At 42.0% G+C, this 18,511-nt stretch overlaps 1 protein-coding gene across 5 annotated transcripts in view; it reads left to right on the top strand.

Moving 5' to 3' along the window:
* The window catches only part of ANXA2 (annexin A2), a 69,551-nt gene that overhangs the window by 30,087 nt on the left and 20,953 nt on the right, over positions 1 to 18,511 (top strand). For all 5 annotated transcript variants that reach the window (XM_065559528.1, XM_042853822.2, XM_065559529.1 and 2 more), the window contains one exon: positions 5,185 to 5,284. In XM_065559528.1, the coding sequence (XP_065415600.1) occupies positions 5,185 to 5,284 (100 nt within the window). The remainder of the gene's footprint in view (positions 1 to 5,184; positions 5,285 to 18,511) is intronic.

Genomic DNA, 18,511 nt, shown 5'->3' with positions numbered 1-18,511 from the left:
AAACACTGAGCAGACAGACAAGAGTTGGTGTGACTCCTCCCTACCTCTCCAAATGGACAAGAGCGTTAGAAGCAGGAAGGGGAGAGAAACGCCCCCATAGTTTACGCCGTCCAAACAACAAGAGAGGTGGAGAAGAAAGAGAAAAAGACGGAGATTGGGCCAATTCCAGAGTTGGTGTATAAGTGGTGTGAGTTAGAGCTGGTCAGGAAATGGCTTTTTTTCCTGCATAATTTTTTGATGAAAATGTAAATGTTTTCATTTATGTCAGAAATGCTCAGCCTTTTTGTTGAAAAAACAAAAAAAATTTGAAAAACCTGAAATTTTTCAGTTTTTGGTTACTGAAAGTTGAAGATTAGAAAAATGTTCAATTTTGGTGGGTTTTTTTGGTCAAAACACCAGATTTATTCCCCCCCCCCCCCCAAAAAAAAATTTCCATTCTCTCCCCCAAAGTCATTTTCTGTACAAAACAATTCCCTGCTCCCTGCCTCCACATACAAGAGTTCGGCCAATATTCTACCAGGTCTAGCATGAGGCCATGGATGTTAGCTTACCCCATGTCTGCATTTGTCCTAGGGTATTAGTGGAGCAGTCCCAGAGAGCCACCTGTGGCTTTCATGTATGCTCCATGATGTTGCAATGATGATGATATGACAATGTAATAGCAGAATATTGTGCCATGAATTTGTGGTTGCCTATGATTGTAATCAGGGAGGAAGTGAATCCCAGCTCTGCAGTTCTGACTACCTTCTTCTGGCTGGGTACATTTTCATGGCTGGTACTTGCAGAGCTGTGTTAGGTAACCACAAACTTTTTTGCCTATTTTTGGCGCTTGCTCCTAATGCAAGTAAGCAGTAGAGCTGGGTTAATACTGCAAAAATATTCAGTTGTCTCATAAAAAAAACTTCCTTTGGCCATTCACGTCTAACCAATACAACTGAAATCCTAAATCGTAGCAGAGAATTGTCAAGTCAAACCAAACATTAAAATTAACCCTCAACCAGACCCCCCCAACATCAGGTAATTTCAAGTAATGAATACTGTGACACTTCTTGGGGTTGTGAGGCACCTTGCTACCATCTGCCCTTAGTGTGAGAGAGCCTTGTCTGTGCTTGCTCTAGGTCAGTCCTGACTCCACCTGTCTTGGTCAACACAATGCTCCCCTCCCTACACAGACTCTGGTGTCTCTCTGCAGGTTATGGATAGGAGGTTCCAACCCCTGAGCATCTCCATTGACTGTCCAGCCCCATGTCCACTGGCTACTCACAATATTCACAGATTTGCTGCTTCCAAAGAAGCAGCACACTCCAGTTTCACTGAGATCACTTACTCAGATCCCTGCTCCGCTTAACACACTGCACTTAGGTATCTTTATAGTGAAAACAAGCAGTAGTTTATTTAACAAAGAGAAAAAATTCAAATGATGTCAAGCAGAAGTAATGGAAACATGTAAAATTCATTGGCCGCATTCTAGAACCTAGACGTAATGAATATTTTCATTTCTTATAGATCAAGGGTCACCCCAAAATCCTTCCAATGTTTTTTCAACTAGACCTGGATGTGTTCGTTTATTTATTTATTTATTTATTTATTTTTTCATGAGACAAAATGTGCTGCCAGCTTCTCTGAAGGCTCCTGGGTGTCTCTTTGCAACCCCTGATATACCAAAACAGTCCTTTGATCTTTATTCATCAGCCAGATACCCTCTTGCTCTGTGCTCCTTTGTATAGATTTCACAATCGCTTGTCAATTTCACAATCTTGATTATCTGGTGGCTCAGTACGTAAATAGACTCATTGTGAGCCACAATGACCAGACAGAAAGATAAACGTCTACTGCCCGCTGCCAGAACAGAACCTGTCGAAGGAGTGTCACCTCCTGGTGACCTACCTCTAATTTCAAGGCTTCAAGAACGTAATTTCCAGTGTAGATACATAACCTCTTAAATGTTATCCTTACAGATGTTTCACAATGATTAGGATGACTAGTGAGCTGCTGTCTCTCAGAGACCTCACATGCCACCTTTGGTGACTCATTGTCCATTTAACTGACCCAGAGGATCCCTGTAAAACTCTGTGCATCCTCTATGCCCTCTGCCAGTTGGCATCAAGAGGTCTCTGGTTCATGAGGATTTTATGCTGCTCTCAAATATTCCACAAGCACTAAAAGAGGCTAGAACAGTTGAATAAATTGTTGAATTTTAATTATTTGCGCTGGTCAACCCAATTCAGCCAGTTAGCTAACACTAACAAACCAAAATAAGTCTTTCCTGCACTCATTTCCCCAAAGGGATATTTGCCTCTTGGGGTGTGCAGAGGGCACTATTTACACCAAAAGGAACTGAACAGATTGGTCTGACGTGGTCCAGACAGTGATATTTGTGCCTATTGCCTCAGACCTGTAGGGAGAAAAGATTTTTCTATACATGAAAGTTAAACCAGAATAAGGGAAATGTGATTTCAAAGTGAATTAACTGTTCCTGATTAACTCTGTGTGGAAACTTATTCCAGATTAAGCATGCCTTATTCCAAATTAGCTTAACCCACAAAACTAATTTAGAATAAGGCACTTGTATTCTGGAATAAGAGCATCCACATGTGGAGTTAATCAGGAATAGCTATTCAGAATAACTCCCTGCGTAGACAGGCCTTCTATGAGGAGGCCCCCATGTTCAAAGGCATAATAACGCCCATCTCCGAAGCAACTGCTCTTAAGGATGGTCCTGGTTTCTCCTGTGGAACTTGATTCAGCTGCTCTCTCCAGCCCTACAGTATCTATATCAGTCTTATCCTATATATGCTCTGGAAGGAGGAAGCTGAGCTGAAGTTAACTCCATGACTGCTGGTAGAGTCTGTGTCCTACCACAAAGTTTTCAGAGGCAGCATTGTCTTGTGGCTGGGGAGAGCACTGGGAGTCAAGAAACCTGGATTCTATTCATGACTCTGCCACTGACTCAATGTGACTTTGAGCGAGTTGTTTAGGCTACAGTTTTCAAAAGTGACTATTGATTTTGGGTTCCCAGTGTCAGCTATCTTTAAGAGACCCTGATTTTTGACAAATGTTGAGCACCCTGCCCCTCTGAGAATTAGGCTCCTTGAAGATTTCTCAATCTGGGCACCCAAAAACTGAGGCACTCAGTATCACTAGTCACTTCTGAAATGTTGGCCTTAACCTCATTTTCCCCTTTGTAATGCACTACCTTTGTGAAACATTTGGCGATCCACAGTTGAAAGGCACTGTATAAGTGAAAAGCATTATTTCATTCTCTGCTTTGGTCTTACTCAAACTGCCCATGTTGCTTACACTTTAGGACTGAAATTCAACCATGGATGCATGAGCAAGACACCTGTTAAACTCAATGGAAAGTCAGTGGGAACTACTTGCATATCCAAGGGCAGCATATGGCTTTGCGAGCCTGAGCAATTCAGGAAGAAACATTCCTGAAACTTAAATGGGCCCTATTTTTTTTCTCCATTGCAGATACCATTTGTCAGCATAATATTCAGTTCCAATGACTCTCACAATGCATAGGGAGGGAATGAGATACCAAAGTGCCATCTCTCACCTTGCTTTTTCAAATCTAACTCTCCCAGGCTAGCTGTACCAGGTTATCCAACTATACCAAGTTAATCAGCTGAAACCTTCAAATGTGTATTCTGTAACATATGGGCTTTGTGGTAGGAATCTTTCAGGCACACAGATTTCTCCAGGAGTGCATTAAGCTTTTCCATTTACTGTTGTTGGCAGTTAAATGTATAGATTCTGGGAAATCATGCATCCTGTGGTGTGGCTCTGGGCCAAATTCTGGCTGCTTTGATTGAAAGGGCTGTTAATAGTAGGGACAAAAATGGGTGTTTCTTTTCCATAATGTTTTTGCTTCCCTGTCTCTGCAGTGTAGCTCAGATTTTCAAAGGAGGGCACAGTGTGTATGCCAGTGTTTTTTATCCTGGGTAGATAGTTGTGCAGGTATCACATCTGTGGACAACTTCAGTGATGCCTTGTATACATGCCCTTCTTTAACAATTTGACCTTAAAGCAGTGGTTCTCAACAAGGGGTACATGTACCCCTTTGGATATGCAGAAGTCTTCCAGCGGGTAGGTACATCAACTCATCTAGATATTTACCTAGTTTTACAACAGGCTACATTAAAAAGCACTAGTGAAGTCAGTACAAATTTCATACAATGACTTGCTTATAGTTCTCTAGATACTATATGCTGAAATGTACAATATTTATATTCAAGTTGATTTATTTTATAATTGTATGGTAAAAATGAGAGCGTGAGAAAGTAAGCAATTTGTCAGTAATACTGTACTGCTTTTATATTTTTATCTCCAGTTTTGTAAGCAAGTAGTTTTTAAGTGAGGGGAAACTTGGGGTACGCAAGACAAACCAGACACCTGAAAGGGGTACAGTGGTCTGGAAAGGTTGAGAGCCACTGCCTTAAAGAGTTTGAAGGTACAAAGGAAGTAAGTGTCTTAAGTGTTGAAAACCTTTGTCTATTATGTGAGCACCCTGCTGGTGAATTTGGGTAGAAATCAGGCCCCAGGCATTTCAAAGCTCCCTGTGTGATTACTGGGGTGTTTTCAAGATGCAATTTACCCTGAAAATAATGAGAGAAATTTTTTGATCCTGTAAAATCCATCAGCTATGTAGAGCACAGAATTTGGTCCACTGTACATAACTTATTCACTACTAATTCTGATTGCCTCCACCACCATAGTATTATGAGTGATAGTCTGCCTTCAGTTCATATCAGCTGTAAATTTGAATTTTCCAGGTTTTTGTCATTTTGACTCAACTTTTTTTTAATTTTTCCATACTGACTTTATGGACTGAATTTCTTTGAATTCTAGCCAGCACAATTTAAGGTTTTTAACATTTTAACTTTAATGGGTGAATTGTCCTCAGAATTACAGTGTGATTTGCACCCCCAGTGATGTTATGCCCATTTGTGTGTGCCTTCTATAATGCCAGATGCACAGCTGCGGGCGGATTCATGGAACATTCAGAAGGTCAAATGAAGTGGCTCTTAGCTGAATTCCAGTTATATTAATAGGTTGTCCACGTGTGCATATTGGGGGGGCAGGGAAATATGACCCAATGATACTTTACCTTTTGGGAATAATACATTAACCACAAGCTAAGTGTAAGACTTTAATTTTGCTTTTTTTTTTTAATCTCAGCATTCTCTTCCTCCGAGCGCATATGCCACTGTCAAGGCATACGCCAACTTTGATGCTGACAGAGATGCTGCAGCCATTGAAACAGCCATCAAGACCAAAGGTAGGGGAAATAGGTCTCTCTCTCTGCCATTATACTTGCAAATGATAGAGCTGATATAATATGGATAGGTGCTGGGTATCTTGACCTACCATTTACTGTCTTTAATCCAGAGCATTTATTTTGGGTGTTCTTCTTCATGACTTGCTCTATTGAAATCTTGGCAGAGAAAGACTTAAGACTGCCAGTAGAACAGTCTTAGAAAGAGAATGAAGTTTTGTAATTAAATCTGAATGTTCTTAGCAAAGGAAGGTTGGGCTAGTCTATAAAAATCCACATTTTCTTCCCAAGGATTAATCTGAACTTTGGGAAAAAATGATTAAACCGATTAAACTGTGCATTTAAATCTTTTGTCTTCTAGGATAAGGAATTCATTTTTTCCATAGAAAAATGGTCTAATACTTTGAAATGTTGGGTGTAAAAGTAAAGGGACCCAACTGGAAAGTGTGATACAGCAATGGAAACAATAACATCATTTTATTGTTGCATAATTTGATGATTCATTATTTGCATTCAGTTAGCACATGGTGGTCCCAACTGATTGTAGGGCCCAGTCATGCTAGGCGCTGTACAACTGGATACTGGGAGACAGCCCCTGACCCCAAAGAATTTACAATAGAAATTAAGAAGAGGTCACACAGCAGATCTCTGACAGAGCTGGGAATGGAACCCTGGTCTTGTGACTCTGTCTAGTGCCGTGTCCACTGCCTCTACAAAATATTACAGCATTGAAAATGGCCCTTTATGTGGTTACCACATCCCTGAGTATAATTAGATCTCTGAACTGGACTTTTCCCATTCAGATATTCTAACTTTGATAATGGGTGACCATGCCTAATCAGAGCAGTAAATAGCAAATGGTCAAGATGCTGAAATGTTACTGTATCGTAGGCCCTGCCTGTGCTCCTCCTCCAACTTCTACCTGAGTTAGTAACAAGTTTGTTTGGTTAGCTCTGACCATGGCCACGAGGGTAATAGCTGTACCCCAGTCTTACAGTTCGCTGCTGATGGGTGTGGTGGCATGCACAAACTAAACAGATTGCAGGATCAGGGCCTTGGTTAGTAACTATGGTAGGTAGCCATGCGTCCCCTTTATTAGAGAGCCCACTGCAGTATGATTGTCTTCCAGTAATTGATTATTGTTCTTTTGCTGTGTCCTAACGGTGCCTGTGTAACCAGTTTGACAGGTTTTCCGTCTTCCCTGCTCTCTGTGCAAGATGGCATTCAAGGCTGCTGGTTAGGGCTGGTTGAAATTTTTCCATTGAAACTATTTTTAATGGAAAATTGGATTTTCAATAGTGCTGGTTTTGTTGTTGTTGTAACAAGTGTCTACTTTTTGCAGAAAAATTAGAATCAGTGTCCCCCCCTCCCCCCAACCAAAATATTTTGATCTGTAGTGCCTCATGGGAGTTGTAGTTTGGGTGCTTCGTGTCAGTGTTGTCTATGGACCAAGCTCCCCAGCTGCACTTCATCTCCCATAATGTGCAGTGGCCATCTGAATACTCTGATGCACTATCTCCCCCCACAAAGAGGGGAGACTGGTACATTATGGGAGTAGTCATCCCACTGGAGATCCCAGTTTACAAAGGAGAATGGGGAGCATGATGCACCTGAACTGCAACTCGTGTTACAGTGGCATTTCAATGTTGAAATATTTCAGTTTTTGGCTGAAGTAATTTTTCAGCTTTTCACCAAAAACTCACAGAGAAAAACCCTTTTCCCAACCACCTCTGCTGTTGGTGCCTCTGTGTCTTGCAGGCGTTCTATCCCTGCTGAGGCCCTGTGAAGTAGTTGCCCAGGTTTTCACAGAATGCAGATACAAATGCAGCTAGGCAGCATGGTATTTTTGTTGTGGGGAAAAGAACTGCCTTGTGGACAGAACTCCACCCTGTCATCCCAAACTGGTTACAAAAATACTCCATTATACCCATAGCGTGGACATGTAGGGCAGTAGCAACTCGGTCTCATCCTCCTTCATAACAAAGAAAGGGTGTGGTTAATATTCCAGAGTCTCCTCCGCTCAGGATCAGAAAACAGAGTTGGGTGTGGCTGGAATTGCTGAGGTTTTGCCAAGAAGCCAGAACAGAGAGGCATTAATAAAAGCTGAGACATTTATCATCTGAAGGAAATGCTGAGTTTTATGAATCTGAACAAAGTCCTCTTTTTATTCCTCCGCATTGTGTCCAGAAAATGTAACAAATGATGGGATGAAACCATTGCCTGTTCCTCATAGCATGACATTTCTATGCAAGGGAAACTTTCTTTTAAAAAGTTACAAGGGTTATTTTGTAATTAACCATCATAAAAAACAAAACACCGCCACCAGATGACAACACAGAGGGAGAAATAATAATTTCCCTTTCTCTAAGAGCTCATCCTACAAAAGTAGGAATGGATTTTTAAAATCTGAAATTCACATTTGTTTTTAAAACAAACAAAGCAAGCTTCTTACAAGGGAGGCTGATGAAGGGTACATGGCCCTGCTGTGTATGTGTGTAGTTTTGTCTAGCTTTAATCAACAATATTTTGCAGTGCTGATTATAGGGCAACTCTTAACATTTCAAAAGTACTATGAAGCCTTCTGGATAAAGACATTTACTCTAGCATATCAAGCTGTTAATTATTCTAATTTCCATTAAATATCCTGGGAAATGGAAGGGCTTGTCCTGTCAAGAAAAGCCAGGCTAATGTTCGTTCACTTTCTTTCAACTAGAATAATCAATTTGCTGAATTTGTTTTGACGATCTGGGGAACACACCTGCTTAACTGTACCAAAAGTAGTGCCTGATCCTGCAGATACATAAATAATAAGGAAACATACTCATACGTATAAGTGTTTGCAGGATTGGGCTCATATCTGTTATCCAGAAGTTGTCGCTCACGGTAATAATGTGTGGACTTCTAAATGGAGACTCTGGTTTTGATGTTGACTGTTCCATTGTAAGGACAATTACCCAAAGAGAACATGCCTAAGAGAGATAAAGCACAAGAATTCTGAAAACCCTATCTTTAAAGTTCCATTTCTTTGTAGTTTGATTACTTGAATATGGAGCTTGGGCTCTTGTTACTGCAGAAGACCAGTAGAATTTCCATTTGTGAACTCTCTAAACATATGATTGTTTGCCATGGTATGTCTGCCAGACAAGAAATGACCTAATAGAAAAACCAGTGTAATGACAATATTAGGAAATACTTCTGCAAGCAAACAATGGAAAAGATTTGTGGGATTTTCCAGATCTTTAATAAGAAAGACTGATCAATATTTATACGCTGATAACCTGCAGGCACCTATACAAACTTGTTTCCACCAAGTATCACTGATATTTATGTATCTCAGTAATTATTGTTTGTATAGTGCTTTGAATGTATAAAATGCTGTATAAATGGATCATGGAATTGAAAGAGAATAATTCTATATATTCTATTTGGATTGTTTTAAGATGAGCAGAAAGCTGCAGCTTTCATAATAGACTATAAATAGCTAAGCAAACAACTGGATTATGTAGGTAACTAAGAATTCAAATGCACCACTCATGTTGTCCAGTTCAATAAAACATGGAAAGTTAAAGTGGAGATTGCCCATCATGTTTCTGGCTTGAGAGCATACAGAAGAGGATTCATTGCATCTAAACCCACACCTTTCTTTTTGATCCCCGCGTCTGGACAACAGTACTACTGTGAGAATGTTGTGATAATTTTATAATTCTTGGGATGCCCTTTTACCTTGTAATTATTTCATAGCAGTACTTTTGAGATTGCCTCTCTTGGAGCTTGACAAATTCTGTTAGGAAACATCTGGGTGTGATTTTTGGCACTGGAGTTGTTTTTCTTCCTTTTTTTTTCTTTTTCTTTCTTTCCTCCCTCCCCCCCAATCTTCTTTTGTTAAGGAATTAGAATGCAACAGTAAACCACTGTCAGCCAATCTGAAAACTCACTACAACTAGTCCAGTTGTTGCCTAAAAATCCAAGCAACATGAATCACACAGCCGTCGTTCTCTAATTTGGTGGTAATTTATCCTACCTCTGTCTTCCTCCTAAATCAAAAACATGTGTTTTTTAATCTATAGAAGGCATGCACCTTCTGTAGATTACAGTATCCAAATAGCATAGCACAAACATTTCATCTTTCTGATTAACAACTCAACTTTTAGGCCTATATGTGTCCACTCTGGGATTTACCTTCTGGTAGAAACGCTGGGGTGTATGCACTAGAAACTGAGCAAATCATGCAAAAATATGACTGAGCATGTAAGAGTTTGTTGCTCTAAATCTCTGATTGGCCTTGGATTAAATGCATAGAGTGCACAGCACAACTGTGGATAGTTTACCATAAAAGTCCAAAAAACCTAGAGAAGAAAAACCATCTAAAATAGAAAAGAATGAATCCAGATTACATAAAATGGCTCATAATTAACTGCAACACAAGCCCAGAGTTAGCATAAATGCCAGTAAACCGATTACCTCTGGCTTATTCCCAGTACAACTGTGTAATAGGACATGTTTATTACAGAGGCCAGGCTTCAATTTTGTTACAATGTTCATTTTGTTAGGAAAGGATGGAGGAAATCATTTGGGACCTTACCATGTACAATGTAGGTGTTGGCATAGAGCTTCGTAGAAAATTGGCCAAGTACCTCTGCCTGCTGATGCATGGCTGCACATGTTACATTGGATAATACAGGTATCCAAACCTAGATACCTAGATGTGCATTCAGAAAGTCAGGATCGAGAAAAACATATAATAACTTGCACTGAATGTCCATATTCTTTTTAATTAGCAAAGTATGCTTACTATTTGTGTGTGTGTGTGTGTGTGTGTGTGTGTATATATATATATATATCTATATATATATATCTATATATATATATCTATATAATGCACACATACCTGTTTAGTTCATGAAAATGTGTTGTGTTGTATCTATGCATACTTACAATTCAGAACAGGTAATGGAGTTGGGTGAAAAATTAATAAATTCATAACACAAATTTTGCCTTTTTTCCTTTTGAGAATTGTGCATAGTGACTAACTGTTTCTTGAAAATAATTTTGCTAAATTAATTCTTGTTCTTTGGCATACTTGTGAGCAGTTGGTTTTGACGTTTAAAATTCATACTATGATGGACTTGTAACCTAAGTAACGAGATATTTCTGTTCTTTTATTGGATGAACAGATAGCTTACAGTTCTTTGTGTGAAAGTGGTCACAGAATAAGCATTCAATGCATTAATCTTTTCCAGAAACCAGAGGAGTGACTGTGTCACCCAATACCTAGATTTTTTCAGAAGATTGTATTCTGTATGTGGATAGTCCCTCATGCCTGTGCATGTTAATGGTATTCTTAATGTGTGAGAATAAAAGCTTAAAGGAAACGTCCTTTGACGTGGATTTATGAAACTCCAACCTAGCGTGTTCTGGGAGATACTCCCTGATATCTACAAAACTGCATAGAAATATATTTGTTCAGAGTGTTAATAGTAGCAGCAAAGAGATGCAGCGCTGTAATATACCTCACAGAGAGAACCCTACAAAGCAAAATACAACAGGAGAAATCCTGGCCATGTTGAAGTCAAAGGCAAAACTCCCATTGACTTCAATGGGGCCAGGATTTCTCCCAAGAATTATAAAACTATACACCTCACCATTCAAAGCGGATAGTCCCAAAACAGTTCAAGGAGCCTTGGGGCCAGATTTACAAAAATATTTAGGTGCCTAAAGCTACAGTCAAAATAGTAATGCTTCCTATGCACTTTGTATGGTGTAGTGATCTGATTGGCATGAAATAACACACTGGAGGCATAGAGTTAGCACCAACTTACTTGCAAACCTGAATTTATTTATTTATAGTATTGCATTTTAGGTTTAATGCCAAAGCAGCATCATTGGGTGCCTTCATTAACAGACTAGCTTTCTCATAGGAATGACATTCATAATTGTTAAGGGTAATGTGAACCAATTTTCCCTTATCCTCCTATAAACATAAAATTTCTCATTCTTATATAGCTGTTATTTAGAAAATCACATAAACTGGGTGCCATCTTGTTGCTATCTGTGGTGCATTGCTAGCTTTTAAAGCCATTTGGCTAACCTTGTGTTTATTTATTTCCATCTCTATCTATTTGCCCCCATCCAACCAGAGTTACCAAATTGATCTTTGTACCTACCCATATGAGAGCTGAAACCATGGTAGCAATGGCTGTGTTTAAACAAGGTGGTTACTGGGAGTGCAGTTTCCCGACTGGGGTAGACCATTTATTTGTTTTCCCTGTAGAAGTATGGCTATGTGGGTGCACAGTTCTCTGAAAAATCATCCCTTCTCAGCACTGTTATTGCTAGCATAGATTCAACCATGGTTTGGGTAGCTGTACAAAGCCTAGTGCTTTTATTTATTTATTTATTTATTTATTTATTTATTTGAAGTACTTAAAAGTTGAAGGGTTGCTGTCAAAACTGGTAAGCCTGGACAAAGTCCCATAGTCAAAGACTTACTTTCAGGACTGTAGAGATATAGTCCCCTGCCATTCCATCCAGGCTGTCCTTGAAAATTAAAGGCAAAACTAAGATTCATGATAAATAAACTGATGCACTTATGCTGCCTCCTGCTGTAAGCGCCCCACAACTTTTTGCTGGGAGACAATCCAAGTATCTGCTGGCTTTTCTGGTACCCAGATGCTTATCAAGATAAGCCAATTCATAAGTGGCCCTTTTAAAAGCCACCAAAAAAAAGCGGGGGGGGGGCAAATATAAGTCAATCTGTTCATTTACACAGCTGAGGTTTTTACTTCCTCCTTTCTTGCTGATTAAGCTACAACGCTGAAGTCGCAATGGCAGCAGCAAGCCCACTTATATGAAAGAAAAATTATCAGTAGGTGAAAAGAATATTTTTTTGTCAAAAAGAGTTAAAATTTTCAACTTGAAAATGTCTGTTTTCTGAGCCTGAAAGGAGTTGTCGTGCTAGAAAAAAAGTACAGTATCAAAAGTAACATTAGCAACTCTGCTTGTTACTCACGGGTAGAAATATACAAGCAAAATATGCTCAGCAAAAATAAGTTTGCTTTTAATGAAGATTGAAGGAAACAAACTTTAACTTCCAGAGCTTTAGTGAGCAGCCAAGTGAGATCAGCCCTTCTGCCCCACCCTGTGTTAGCAAATGTGAGTCAGTATCCTGTTCAGAGCCGTTAGTAGCTCCATACTTCCCTGCGCTGAAGTGCAAGCATGCATTTTCCATGAAATGCCAGAGCAATGAATAGACTTGTGTTTCCATCCCCAGAGCATGTGAACAGGAAACTTTAATGTGAATATTTGTGGCTTTTGTTCTGTCACTTTTCTAACGCTTGCAGACTTTATTTGTCCAGTTTCAAATGCCAGGATTAAAGCTTAGTTTCATTCAACAGTTTTAGAGGTTGGTTGAGTGCTGCAGTGAATCACTGGCCGAGCAGAAGCTGACACAGTGTGTGTGACTGTAACTGGGCTGGGCTGTGCTTCTCCTCAGTTCCAAAGCATATGCTGCTATGCCCAGTCTTGCAAGGAAGCTTTTTTTCTTAACTGAGGTTAGCAAACACACAGATCAACAGTCTTTTAACTCACTCCTTAGCCTGAGGCTTCCCAGGGGTCTCTGGCATGCCTGCTCCAGGCAGCTTCCCTGTCAGTTAGCTCTGCTCCTTACTTGGAACACCAGCCCCAGGGCTGCTTCCCTGGTCCCTTGCTCCAGGGACCTGCCACAAGAACTAGCTCCACTGTGGTGTCGCCTTCCCTCCCCAGGGTGCAGTCTCCCAGTTGCCCATTAGCAGCCCTTTATAGGCCCAGGTGTAGCCCAGCCCTCTTTAGTTGGCTGGATTGGACTGCTCTGCTCTGGTTCCAGGGGAGCTGGGCTTAACCTGTCCATAGGGACCAACTACCCTATGATGATGACTCCTGGCCTAGCAGAGGTTGGGGGAGAGAGGGCTTTTCCTACACTGGGGCAGTGAGTTGCGTTAGGAAACAGTCACATTTAAAAACACATTGGCTAGTTGTGGGTAACTCAGTTAGTACGTATTTGTCTCTACAACATGCCAAAAGGTTTTTAACAACGATAGTTAAAATGCGTTAACACGCTTTTTACTGCAACTCATTTTTCCCAATGTAGACAAAGCCCAGGCAGATAAAATCAGCTCTCTTCCTCTTACTCACACAGGCTATTAGCTCATAATAGAATCTGAAAATGATTGCACCGGTTTAGCAAGCCTGGTATCTTGTCACTTGGATCAGTTACTGACTTTGTTCTTTCCCTGGTGAAAAAATGGAATCAGGAAAAAGCGAAGGAGCCTGAGTGTTCTGAGCTAGACTGATTGTTCAGGTCTGCAGCAAAAGGTGAAATGGCCACGTTATCTCTCTCCTAAGGAGCTGAAAAGAGCTTGCCCAAGACTGTCTACATATATCAAACCAAGAAGTCAGTGCGGCTAAACTTGATGCAGAGCAGGTTGCTAAACCTCATCTTAATGGCAGGCTGCTGGGAGTGTGCCGTACCCTGCCTCACTTGGCAGTTGAGCCTCAAAGGGATAACTTCCCAGGGATTTTTGTTCCTGGATGTGCACTTCAAAGTAGAAGGGGAGAAAGCAGCCTATGATCCGCAGCCATGAACCGTTGTCACTCTCTCTCAGAGCCCTGTTGAAGCAAGAGATTCTCCACACGTGTGTAAGGAATGCAGCTTGTGGATTTCATTGTAGAATCAGGGCTGAACAGTGAACAGATCACCTTTTATTGGGACTTGTTAGGCTTAGAATAAACTCAGAGTTGATCAGTTTGAATTACTGCACCAAGCAGGGTAAGTGGTGGTGTAGATTGCAGTACTTGCATCTCGGTCAGTCAAAGAGCTCCTCTGTTAGGTCATCAGTTAAATGCATTCCAGAACTATGTAGTGTCGTTGTAGCCATGTCGGTCCCAGGATATTAGAGAGACAAAGTTGGGGAGATAAGATCTTTTATTGGACCAACTGCTGCTGGTGAGAGAAACCAGCTTTTGAGCCATTACCTCACCCACCTTGGCATTCTGGAACTGTAATTCTAATCTAATGAGAGTTGACACATCGTGAACTTCCAATGTGGACACTTCACTGAGCTTGGTGATTTCAGGATTCGGAAATGAAAAAGCAGCCTTCCTTCCTTCTCCCACTGGCGCAGAACAGAGATCCTAGGGAGTTGGGTGGTGGGGTGACAGTAGTCAGAGATGACAGTTTAGCAGTGACGGGCCTTATCTTTGTCATCCTTCAAGCTAAGCTGGAAGTGAATGGAGTAGTGTGTAAAGTTTGGAAACTGTCTCATGCTACCCATTTTTCACAAGAATCTGACTCCTTGGGAATCCTGAAAGATAAGGTCGTTGTGTTCTGCTGGCAGGCGAGAACATTGTAGTGTTACTAAGCTACAGCGCTGCTACGAGGAAACAAGTTGCCTGCAGGATACTCAAGGAATGTTGTGGGTTGTTTTGTTTTTTTCAGTGTAATTTTAAAAAGTAAAACAATGGAAGCAGTAGAAAAGCCAATGTAAGGAAAGTGCCCTGTTTGTTTTGGCTTGTAGAAGTTCCCCTTAATTGTCTTTTGTAGACAGCAGCATTTGTATAATTTTATTTTCTCAGGCTTTCCCTCTGTGTCAGATGCTGCATCTCGGTGGGTATTTGCTGGGTCAATAATTCTGAGAGAACACTCAGAGAATGATTGTTACTAGCTAGATTTTTCCAGAGAGTGGGTGTGTTCTGTATGTAACTACAGTTCTGTTCTATAGTCTCCTATTTGTATTACAGACACCATTGCATGCACCATAATGTGCACAATTATGTAGGAAGCTATTTATAATACTGTTTTGGAAAACTGAGCATAGTAAGGACTTTGGTCCTATTTTTCAAACCTAGCATCTAAGTGAGAGCAACCCGATTCTGAATATGGACTCACAAATTGACACACAACTCCCAATAAATACCTATTTTACATATCACAGATCCGATTTGAGTGTCCAAATGCAGAACTGTGCCCCAGTTTTAGACACTTAGGTTTAAAAATTGGATTCTCTGTATGTAGCTTTACCTCTTCTAAGCCCCAGCCTCTCAATCAGATAATACAGCTACAAAAGGCGTCATTACATCCATGACTAGGAACAAATAACCAGCCACTGGAACTCAATCAAATGAAAACTTTAGCATGTTGTTGGAACCTAACACTGAGAGCATCTTTTTGACTCCCTTTCTGGCTGTCTGGCCATGTATATACTATGCTACTATTTTCTGGTTTGAAGAATTTGATATCTGGATATTTCCTACAACTGTAACATTCTGCTTCTGTCTTTCTTTGAGTGGCAGGTCCAGACAGCTATGCTTAATCAGTACTGTACATCTGATATAAATGGACAGTTTATCTAGGGACTGACTTGCAGCTGAATTGTATTATGGACACAATTAAATGGGTGTTGGACATTTTGGGGGTGGATTGGTAAATATTTTCTGCTTCATACAATCTAATCCAGGTTGAAATAGGTATTATTTCTCCTCTATAAACCAGCTGTTCTTATTAAAGGGAGGTGGAGTGTGAAAATTAAATTAGAGATGCAAGATTCTGAATTGAAAAGAAGGTTTCACTTAAACAACAATATATCTTTACCCCAGGCCTTGTGAAAATTTGACCGCTTACCATTATTGGATCAGAATGCCTTAACTAACCTAACCTCTACAGATCAGTTCAGATCCACTCAGCCTCAAAAATGTGACTGCACCAACTCTTTTTCCATGAAAATCTCATTAATCCCTTGTTCCCTGGCAGCTCCGGTACTTTTTGTTCATGATAGTGTGGTGGTGTTTCTTTTTATTCCTAATGACTGGTGGCTAATGATTTTTAAACAACTGTTTCTTTTGTCCTGTAGAGGTTGGGTCACTGTGCATGCAAAGACCTTCATCTTTACATGAAGAGATCCACCAAAAAAATTAGTTGGGACAAAGTTAGTGCTTAGTGGCTGTAATGTAAATACTGATTTTTCTGTTTGAGTGAAGTATTCAAAGAGTTAATGCAAGGAAGCCCCCAGGCATCTATTGTATTTGAATACATTAATAATCAATTATTTAAATCCTATTGATTGGCAATGTAAAAGCATGGTGAACGGGGTTAACTGCAGTTCAGCTTTCCGCCTCCTCCTCTTTTTTAGCTGCTTAGGGGAAGGGCTATGGACCTGATCCGAAGCCCATTGAAGTCCGTGAGAACTGTGGCAATTCATTTCATTGGGCTTTGGACTGGGATGTATAAGAGAGTCTGTTTGCAAGGCAGAGGGGTGAGAGCCCTTTGGGAAGGTTAGGCTCCATGCTAACACTGTGGGTCTATTACCAGAGCACGGAGTGTTGGCTGGTCCAGTGTAGGCTCTGTTGGCAGGCAGTGAATCCAGCCCTGTATGTGGAGCTTAGCTGTTAATGAATCCAAATTCTCCTCTGTATTGTGTACACACTGCTCTGGAAACCTTCATTTCAAATGTTACTAAAATGTCACTGTTTTGTAGCTCAACTGCTAAAAAAGATAGACTGGATAACTGAGCATCTTCTAGGGCAGGGGTAGGCAACCTTTCAGAAGTGGTGTGCCGAGTCTTCATTTATTCACTTTAATTTAAGGTTTCACGTGCCGGTAATACATGTTAACGTTTTTTAGAAAGTGTCTCTCTCTAAGTCTATATTATATAACTAAACTACTGTTGTATGTAAAGTAAACCAGGTTTCAGTATGTTTAAGAAGCTTCATTTAAAATTAAATTAAAATGCTGATCTTACGCCGCCAGCCTGCTCAGCCCGCTTCCAGCCTGGGGTTCTGTTCACCTAGGCCTGCAGCGGGCTGAGCAGGGCCTGTGGCCGGGACGTTGGCTGGCAAGGGGCTGGTAGCTGGGACCCCAGACCTGTGGTGAGGGGGGTTCAGGGGTCAGGGCAGAGGGTGCAGGGCAGAAGGCTGGGTGTGTGGGGGGGTTCAGAGGTCAGGGCAGTGGGGATGTGGGGGGTTCAGGGCAGAGGGCTGGGATGTGGGGGGATTCAGGGGTCAGGACAGAGGGCTGGTGGTATGTGGAGGTGCAGGGCAGAAGGCTGGGTGTGGGGGGGGTTCAGGGCAGAGGGCTGGGGTGTGGGTGGAGGTGCAGGACAGAAGGCTGGGTGTTGGAGGAGGTCAGGGCAGAGGGCTGGGGGCGTGTGGAGGTGCAGGGCAGAAGGCTGGGTGTTGGGGGCGACTCGAGGTCAGGGCAAAGGGCTGGGGTGTGGGGGGTGCAGGGCAGAAGGCTGGGGTGCTCGGCTCTTGGGGGTGCTCCCAGCCCCCTGCCCTGAGCGGCTCATGGCAGGGGGCTGGGAGGGATATGCCCTGTTTCACCCCCTTCCCCCAGGCTCCATCCCTACCGCTCTCTGCCTGCTCTACGGAGCAGCGAGCACGCTGCCGCTCAGCTCTGCTCTGCTCTGCTCCCCCTCCCCCTCGCAAAGGCCATCGCCAACAGGGGGAGCAGGAGGAGGAGGAGGGGCTGGAATGCACCAGGCTGTGGGAAGAAGCGGGGAAGGGGGGGAGCTTGGCTGCCGCAGGACCAAGCTTCTGCCTCCTGCCCCCGCAGGGGAGAGCGGTGGGCCGGGGGGGGCTGAGTGGGGCTGGGGGCCGGGACCCCCCCCCCCCCCCCCCCCACCGCTCTCCTCTGCCGGGGCAGGAGGTAGAAGCTTCCCTCCTCCCCCGCTTCTTCCCCCAGTGTGGCGCTTTCCGGCCCCACTGCTGCTGCTCCTCCTCCTCTCACCGGGCAGGCAGCGTGCCACTCAAAATCGGCTCGCGTGCCGTAGGTTGCCGACCCCTGTTCTAGGGCAAAATCTTCGCCTGCGTCTCCTAGTGACAGTTTCAGGAAGTAATGTGTATATATAGCTCCGGCCAGTAACTATCAAAGGGTATGAAAATGTTATTAAAGCTAATGTTAAAATGATATAATACACAGGTTGAGAAAAGAGTGTCTGTACATTTGGGTATAGTTCTAGAGTATCCACAAATACAAAGGTGGTTATTAAAAGTCATATGATGCATACAGTACATAGCAGCAATAACCCACATTTAGGTGAATAAATTTAAGAATACAATTTAGATATTAGTATCCAAATCTACACTGCAATGTAAGCCCCAGGCTAGTAGAACTGAGCAGACCCGTGGTTTGTTAACCTGGGGCTTGAGTGTTTATGCTGGTGTTTATACCCTTGAGTGTTTATACCCCAGGTTAGGAAT

The sequence above is a fragment of the Chrysemys picta genome, chromosome 10, assembly GCF_011386835.1.
Source record: "Chrysemys picta bellii isolate R12L10 chromosome 10, ASM1138683v2, whole genome shotgun sequence".
Lineage (NCBI taxonomy): Eukaryota > Metazoa > Chordata > Testudines > Emydidae > Chrysemys > Chrysemys picta.
Note: the sequence above shows the minus strand (reverse complement) of the source record. Positions and strands in the feature narration are given on the sequence as shown.